The sequence below is a fragment of the Leucoraja erinacea genome, unplaced genomic scaffold (genome assembly GCF_028641065.1).
Source record: "Leucoraja erinacea ecotype New England unplaced genomic scaffold, Leri_hhj_1 Leri_946S, whole genome shotgun sequence".
Lineage (NCBI taxonomy): Eukaryota > Metazoa > Chordata > Chondrichthyes > Rajiformes > Rajidae > Leucoraja > Leucoraja erinaceus.
Window position 1 is genome coordinate 1,357 of NW_026576890.1, and position 8,644 is coordinate 10,000.

Consider the following 8,644-nt stretch of genomic DNA (forward strand, 5'->3'; position numbering starts at 1 on the left):
CTAACGTACCATTCGCTTTCTTCACTGCCTGCTGCACCTGCATGCCTACCTTCAATGACTGGTGTACCATGACACCCAGGTCTCGCTGCATCTCCCCCTTTCCCAATCGGCCACCATTTAGATGATATGCTATTCTCCAGGAAGAGGGGAGAAGAGAATGGGGGAGTGGCGAACAGGGAGAGGGAGAAGGAAACAGAGGAGAGCAGGAGGGAGGGATGGACACGGAGAGGGGTGGGGTGTGCCCGGGGGGAGATTTGGGGTGTCAGGACCGCTCTCTTGTCGGTGACGAGACGGGCACATGTTCTCCCCGCAGAGGAAGTCGTCGAGAGCCAAGGAGAAAAAGCAGAAGCGGCTGGAGGAACGAGCGGCCATGGATGCCGTGTGTGCGCGCGTGGAGATGGCAAACAAGGTAGCGTGTGGGGCGGGGGGGGAGAGAGATGGGAGGGTGGGCCGAATGGCCTGTTTCCAAACTAGTGTACGGGGCGATCGCTGGTCGGCACGGACTCGGTGGGGCCGAAGGGCCTGTTTCCGCGCTGTATCTCTAAACTAAACTGGTGTTTAAACGGGAGATACAGCACAGAAACAGGCCCTTCGGCCCACCGAGTCCGTGCCGACCGGCGATCCCCGCACACTAATACTATCCCACACACACACACACACACACACACTGGGGATAATTTACAATCTTTACCAAAGCCAATTAACTTACAAACCCCGCACGCCTTTGGGGTGTGGGAGGAAACCGGAGCGCCCGGAGAAAACCCACGCAGGTCACGGGGAGGAAAACGTGCAAACTCCGCACAGACGGAGGTGGAACCCGGGTCTCGGGCGCCGTGCGAGGGCAGCAGCTCTACCGTTACTCCGGCACTTGGCGTTGACGGTTCTTCTCCCGCCGTCTCTTGCAGCTCAAGGACCCCCTGGCTCCGTTTCCTGCCTTCAGGAAGTACGACAGAAAGGGGTAAGAACGGGCGCCCCGTCCCTGGGGCACGATGCCCCTGTGTGTCACCCTCCTCCCCCCCCCCCTCGGTCCTCTGTGTGCCCCCCCCCCTGCCCCTGCGTCCCACACTTGACCCCACCCCCCCCCTGCCCAACGTCCCTTCCATTCGACCCTCCCGCGACCTCCCCCCATCTCACTCTTCCCCCCCCCCCCCCCTCCCCAAACTTCCACCCCATCCCCCTGTTTAAACCTTCCCATCCCCCCTTCCCAAACTGTCCAACCTTGCCCCCCCCCCCCGCTGTTTAACCCCCCCCTTCCCCATCCCCCTTCACGCTCCCCCCCCTCCCCGTTTTAACTCTGTACCATCCCCCCAACCTTCCCCACCCCCCCCACATCTGTCTCCCCCCGTCCCCCCCCCTTCCACACACCCCCCCCACATCTCACTCTCCCCCCCCCCCCCCCCCTTCCACACACCCCCCCCACATCTCACTCTCCCCCCCCCCCCCGTTAAACTCTGTACCATTTCCCCCCCACCACCCCACCTTCCACCCCCCCCCCCCCCCCTCCCCAAAACTTCCACCCCAATCCCCCTGTTTAAACCTGTCCCATCCCCCTCCCCGTTTTAACCCTGTCCAACCTTGCCCCCCCCCTCTGTTTACCCCCACCTTCCACACCCCCCCCATCTCACTCTCCCCCCCCCCCCCCCCGTTTTAATTCTGTACTATCCCCCCCACACCCCCCCATCTCACTCTCCCCCCCATCTCACCCTCTCCCCCCCCTTTTAACTCTGTACCATTTCCCCCCCCCCACCATCCATGCCCCCCCCCCCATGTTCCCCCCACCCCCCCCCCCCTCCCCCCCCCCATCCCCCCCTCTCCCCCTTCCCGCTCCCAACTCCCCCCCCCCCCCCCCCCCCCCCATGGACCCCCCGTTTTCCCACCGCGTGGAGCGACCTGTCTCCTGTGGCACTGGGGTCTCCCCGACATCTCAGGCGTCTCATCGATGTTAAAGTCCGCGGGCCGCGGTTGGAGTCGGTGGCTAAACTAAAAGCCCCCCCCCTCTTCCCCTCACCCCCCCCTCCTCCCTCCCCCCCAGGATTAACATGCTGATCGAGTGTAAGCGGGCGTTGGACCTGGACCCCCTCACTGTGGACTGGGCGGTGGAGCTGACTCGGACCAACATGCAGGCCATGTGAGTGAGAGCCGGGGCATTGCATGCGCCCCTTGCCCTGGATAGAGAGGATGTCCGAGCAGCGGTACGTACCCCTCGCCCCTCCCCCCCCCCCACCTCCACTCCTCCTCCGTCCAAACCCCACACCTCCCCACTCCTGGCCAACCCCACCCCCACCCCCCCCCCCACTCCCCCTCCCCCCTCCCCCCTCCCCCCCCACCTCCACTCCCCCTCCGACTCGAACCCCCCCCCCCATCCTCCACTGCCCCCCTCCTCCCCCCTCTCACCCCACAACCCCTGCCCCCAAACCCCCACCCCACCCCCCCTCCCCCTCCAGCAAACCCCCCCCCCCCCCCCTCCCCCACTCCCCCCAAACCCCCCCATCCCCCCACACTTCCCCCTCCCCCCCAGCCAAACCCCCCCCCCCTCCCCTCCCCCTCCGGCCAAACCCCCCCCCCCCCCCACACACCCCACTCCCCCTCCCCCCTCCCCCTCCGGCCAACCCCCCCCCGCCCATCCCCCACTCACCCCCCTCCCCCCTCCAGCCAAACCACCCCCCCCATCCCCCCACTTCCCCTCCCCCCCTCCGGCCAAACCACCCCACCCCATCCCCCACTCCCACCTCCACTCCCCCTCCCCCCCTCCCCCCAAACCAACCCTCCACTCCCCCCCCCACTCCCACCCCTCCCCCTCCCTGCCCCCAACCCCCACCCCCACTCCCCCCTCCCCCTCCCCCTCCCCCCTCCGGCCAAAACCCCCCCCCCCACCTCCACTCCCCCTCCGACCAAACCCCCCCCCCCACTCCCTCCAAACCCCCCCCCCCCCCCTCCACCCCGTCCCCCCCCTCCAAACCCCCCCCCCCCCATCCCCCACTCCCCCCTCCACCAAACCCCCCCCCCCACCTCCACTCCCCCCCGACCAAACCCCCCCCCCACACTCCCCCCCTCCCCCTCCAGCCCCCCCCCCCCCCCACACCTCCACTCCCCCTCCCCCCCTCCCCCCTCCGGCCAACCCCCCCCCCCCCCCTGACACCTCCACTCCCCCTCCCCCTCCGGCCAACCCCACCCCACCTCATCGCTTCCCTCTTAACGATTCCCACGCTTCGTAAGGTCATAAAGACACGGGTTTAGGCCATTCGGCCCATCGAGTCTACTACCCCATTCAATCATGGCTGATCTATCTCTCCCCTCTCAGCCCCATTCACAATTCACAGCAGCAGAATTAGGCCATTCGGCCCATCCAGTCTACTCCACCGTTCAATCACGGCTGATCTATCTCTCCCTCCTAACCCCATTCTCCTGCCTTCTCCCCATAAACCCTGACACCCGCACTAATTGAAACATATCAGGAGTTTAGGATGAGAGGGCATCTCATTGAAACGTATAAGATTGTTAAGGGTTTGGACACGCTAGAGGCAGGAAACATGTTCCCGATGTTGGGGGAGTCCAGAACCAGGGGCCACACACACACACAGTTTAAGAATAAGGGGTCGGCCATTTAGAACGGAGACGAGGAAACACTTTTTCTCACACACAGAGTTGTGAGTCTGTGGAATTCTCTGCCTCAGGGCGGTGGTGGCAGGTTCTCTGGATGCTTTCAAGAGAGAGCTGGATAGGGCTCTTAAAGATAGCGGAGTCAGGGGAGAAGGCAGGAACGGGGTACTGATTGGGGATGATCAGCCGTGATCACATTGAATGGCGGTGCTGGCTCGAAGGGTGGAATGGGTAAGCCATTAAGATCCCCTCTCATCCTTCTAAACTCCACAGAGTGTACAAGCCCAGTCGCTCCATTCTCTCAGCATATGACAGTCCTGCCATCCCGGGAATTAACCTGGTGAACCTATATACATCAATGATTTAGATGAAGGGATTCAAAGTAACATTAGCAAAGCTGGGTGGCAGTGTAACTAGCAAGAATGTCCTTCCTCAAATTAGGGGACCAAAAATGCCGGCTAGTCTTTGACATTTCCACCCTGGTGGGGGGGGGGAAGGTTCTGACTGTCTACCCTATCTACGCCTCTCGTCCGTTTATAAATGTCCATCAGGTCTCCCCTCAGCCTCCGACGTTTCGGAGAAATCAATCCAGGTGTGTCCGACCTCTTCCCTGTAGCTGGAAGCCTCCAATCCCGGCATTGTCCCAACCCCGTCTCCAAAGCCCACCCGACGTTCCTGTTTACGGGGGCGACTGGAACTCCGCGCGACGCTCCTAATGCGGCTCGACAAAAGTCGTACAGAGCCCACGCCGTGACTCCCTGACTCTTGTACTCACATCCCTGATCGATGGATGGAGGCAGGGAGAGAGGGAGAGGGGGAGGGGAGAGAGGGACGGGCAGAGGGGGGGGAGAGGGAATGAGGAGGAGAGAGAGAGAGGGGGAGAGAGAAGGGGGGAGAGAGGGTGGAGATGGGGAGGGGGGAGAGGGGGGAAAGAGAGGGGGGGAGAGTGGGAGAGGGGGAGATGGGGAGGAGGGGAGAGAGAGAGGGAGGGGGAGAGGGGAGAGGGGGAGAGGGATGGGGAGGGGGGGGAGAGAAGGTGGGGAAGGCAACATGGGGTAAAGAAGGCGTAAGCCCTCTTGGACTTGAACTCTGTGGTGGGGGAGGGGGGGGGGTTTGTATCGCTTTGTTGGGGACGGGGGGTGGGGGTGGGGAGACGTTGGATACTTGACTTGCCCACTTGCCATTCTCTCTCTCTCTCCCCCTCTCCCCTCCTCCTCGCCTATTCCTCCTCTCTCTTCTACGCCCCCTCTCCTCCTCCTCCCTCCGCTCTTTCTCCGTCCCCCTCCCTCTCTCCTCCCTCCCCCTCTCCTCCGGCTTCCTCCCCCCCTCCTCTCTCCCTCCCCCCTCCCTCCCTCCTGACCCCTCTTTCTCCTCCTCCCTCCATCTCTCTCCTTCCCCCTCTCCCTCTCTCCCTCTCCCCTCCCCCGTTCCCTCTCTCCCCTCCCTCTCTCTCGATGCTCTCTCGGCCTCCCTCCCCTCCCCCTCCCTCTCCCCCTCCCCTCCCCCCCTCTCTCCCTCCCTCTCCCCTCTCTCCCTCCCTCTCCCTCTCCCCCCCCTCCTTCCTCCCCCTCCCCCCCTCCCCTCCTCCCTTCCTCCCCCCCATCCCTCCCTCCTCCCTCCCTCCCCTCGTCCCCTCCCTCTCTCTCCTCCTCCCTCTCTCTCCCCTCACCCCCCCCTCCCCCTCATCTTCCCTCCCCCCCTCCTCTCTCCTCCCTCCCTCTCCCTCTTTCCCTCTCTCTCTCTCCTCCCTCTCCCTCTCCTACTCTCTTCCCTCTCTCCCTCTCCCCCTCCCTCTCTATTCCTTCTTCCCTCTCCTCTCCTCTCCTCCTCTCTCTCCTCCCCTCTACTCTCCTCCCCCTCCCTCTCTCTCTCCTCCTCTCTCCCCCTCCCTCTCTCTCTCCCTCCCTCTCCCTCCCCCCCTCCCTCTCTCCCCCCTCTCTCCCCCCCCCCTCTCCTCCCTCTGTCTCCTCTCTCCCTTCCCTCTCCCCTCTCTCTCTCCCCCTCCCTCTCTCCCCTCCTCTCTCTCTCAACCCCTCCAAAACTCTCCCCCCCCTTAAAACTTTCTGAAAAGTTTCTGAAAACTTCCTCTCCCCCCCTCCCTCTCCTCTGTCTCTCACACTCATTCCCTCCTCCCTCTCTCCCTCTCCGCCTCTCCTCCCCCCCCTCCTCCTCTCCCTCTCCCTCTCCCTCCTCTCCCCCTCACTCCTTCTCTTCCTCCATCTCTCCTTCCCCCTCCCTCTCTGCTTCCACCTTTCTCCTCCCCTCTCCTCCCTCACCTCTCCCCCTCTCCCTCTCCCCCCCTCCCCTCCCCTCCTCCTCTCTCTCCCTCCCTCCCTCTCCCTCTCTCCCTTCCCTCTCCCCCTCCCTCTCTCTCTCTCCCCTCCCTCTCCCCTCTCTCTCCCCCCTCCCTGTCCCCCCCCTCTCCTCTCTCCCCCCTCCCTCCTCATCACTCCCCTCCCCTCCTCTCTCTCTCCTTCTCCCCCTCTCCTCTACCCCCCCTTCTTCCCTCCTCTCTCCCCTCCCTCTCTCCCTCCCCCTCCCTCTCCCCCCTCTCCCCTCCCTCCCCCCCCTCCCTCTTCTTCTTCCTCCTCCCTGTCCCCCCCTCCCTCTCCCTCCCTCTCCCCTCCCTCCCTCTCTTCCCCTCCTCCCTCCCTCCTCTCCCCCCCCCTTCTCGCCCCCCCTTCCCCCTTCCCTCCTCCCTCTCTCAACCCCCTCCCTCCCTTCCCCCCTCCCCTCCCTCCCCTACTCTCCTCTCTCCCCTCCCGTCCCCCCCTCCCTCTCTCCCCCTCTCTCCCCCCCCCCCCCTCCCCCCCCTCTCTCCCCCCCCCTCCCAGGTATGAGCAGTATGAGTGAGTGGGGGTGGAAGGAGCGGGAGAAGCGGGCGGAGTTGACGGACGAGCGTGCGTGGTACCTGGTCGCGCGGGACGGGGGGGACGGACGCTGCCCGACGCCCTTCTCCCACTTCCGCTTCGACGTGGAGTGCGGGGAGGGTCCTGTACTGGTGAGTGGGCCCCCTCACCCCCCCCCCCCACACCCCGCTTGATGGTAGCAAAGATTATAGAGCAGAGCAAGATGCGCCACTCTGCGAGAAAAGCGTAGTATGACACGGGTGAGACACGACGCCATTTTACTGACCTGCAAGTTACAATAATCCTAGACCAAGTGCGGACCCGTTGGGTCTGCTCCCCCAACGCAGCCGTTCCCTACCCGTAGCCCCCACGGGAGACGTGGTCCCCCAACGCAAGCCGCTCCCGAACATAAGATTCCAGCACTCAGCAGTGCGGCTGTTTTTTAACTGCCGTCTTTGAGGCGAGATGCGGGCGTTATGGTCGCTGGCCAGCAGGAGGCGACAAAATTAGTGAGTGGGGTGGGGTGGGGGGGGGGGGGGGGGGAAGAAGGATTTTATTAAAAATGTGCACTTACACACGACGAAATTTAATCGGGAACGGAACGGATACTTGGAATGAAAAGTGAAATCTCTACCGAAATGGAAAAAAATCTCGGCGTTTCTGCGTCTGGTGTTGGCGTAGCAACGAATCAAAGGCTGGCAACCACAAGTCAGGCAGAAACACAGCCAGCCAACCAGCCACAGAGTTTTAATATTATATAGATATAGATAGATTAATAAGATGTACAATAATATTAACTAAATATGTGAAGTGATCGATGCTATATAAAACACTGCTCCCTACAACACTGATTACACCAAAGAGCAGATCGATCGATCTTTGGAACGGATTACACCAAAGATACTAGAGGAGCATTGCCCGCGGCCTCCCTCGGGAGCCCCAGACGCTTGAGGCTCTCCCGCTGGCCGCCTTCATCTGGTATCGGGGGGGACCGACCGAGAATCAGTCCTGGATCAACTTGGGAGTGGAGGAAAGGCCCTCTTCCCCCCAAAGATACTAGAGAGATTCAAGATTCAAGATTCAAGATAGATTTAATTGTCACATGTGCCTGATGGCACAGTGAAATGAATTACCATACAGCCATACAATAAAAATCAACAGGACACAACACACTATAGGGTTTGACATAAAACATCCCCACACAGCAGAATCAAAATTCCCCACTGTGTGGGAAGGCACTAAAGTCAGTCTCTTCCTCCACTATTCCCCGTGGTCAGGGCCTCCCCAAGCCCTCCGCAGTTGCCGCTACGGGCGGCCCGATGTTCAGGACCGCTCGCCGGGGTGTTGTTAGTCCGACGTGGGGGCTGCGGGACATCCTCAGCGGCGTAGATACACAGTTGGCCCCCTCCTACCGGAGTCGGCGGCTTCCAAAGTCCGGGTGGAGACTACTGCTGGAAACACTCTGCAAGGCGCCCCAGGACTCCACGATGCCGTTCAGCGCCGCCCGCGTTGGAAGCTCTCCGCGTCAGAGTTCCACGATGTTGGAGCAACGGCCCAACGCTCCGGAGCTCCAAACGGCGACCCAGGTAGGCATCGCCCGCTCCGCGGTGACTCCAGCGCTGCGCCGCCGCTGTAGCAGCCCTGGTCCGGATCCCGGTCCCCAGCAGGAAAGGCCGCTCCGATCCAGCTGGTAGGCCGCGAGGTGGGGGGCGAGGACACGACTCGGAGAAATAGTCGCGTCCCCGCCAGGAAGAGACTGAGAAACGGTTTCCCCCCTTACCCTGCCCCCCTCCCCCACATAGAAAAGTTAAAGTTCCCCCCAACACAAGACTTTGGACTAACTAAAAATAATAAAAAAGACAGAAATAACAGGCAGGGTGTAGGCAGAGGCTGCTGCCAGTGCAGCGCCCCCAGCGCACCAGGAGCCTCCAGTATCTTTGCTCTTCCCTGCGACCTGATGTAAGAGCAGATTGTATGACTGTGGAGTCCGTCCCCGTCCCCGTCCCCGCTACCAAAGATGTGGCGTTTGGCATAAACAAATGGCGGCCGTGACGTTCCGTTACGTCCTGCACGTCAGTTCATTGGATTGTGGAGGAGTGGTCTATCTTGCTCTGCTCTGTAATCTATGCTCGGTAGATGTCCTGGTCGGGGTTTGCTCCTGGGCCTGGCCAGGCTGGCCACCCGCCAGTCACGGA

General features: G+C 62.3%; 1 protein-coding gene across 1 annotated transcript in view; it reads left to right on the plus strand.

Annotated features, from left to right (window-relative positions):
* Positions 1 to 318: 318 nt before the first annotated feature.
* Positions 319 to 8,644, plus strand: part of LOC129695119 (N-alpha-acetyltransferase 40-like) — an 11,907-nt gene continuing 3,581 nt past the window's right edge. The window contains 6 exon segments of the mRNA XM_055631865.1: positions 319 to 409; positions 906 to 958; positions 2,033 to 2,128; positions 6,435 to 6,444; positions 6,446 to 6,588; positions 6,590 to 6,601. Of these exon segments, the coding sequence (XP_055487840.1) occupies positions 371 to 409; positions 906 to 958; positions 2,033 to 2,128; positions 6,435 to 6,444; positions 6,446 to 6,588; positions 6,590 to 6,601 (353 nt within the window). The 5' untranslated portion in view covers positions 319 to 370.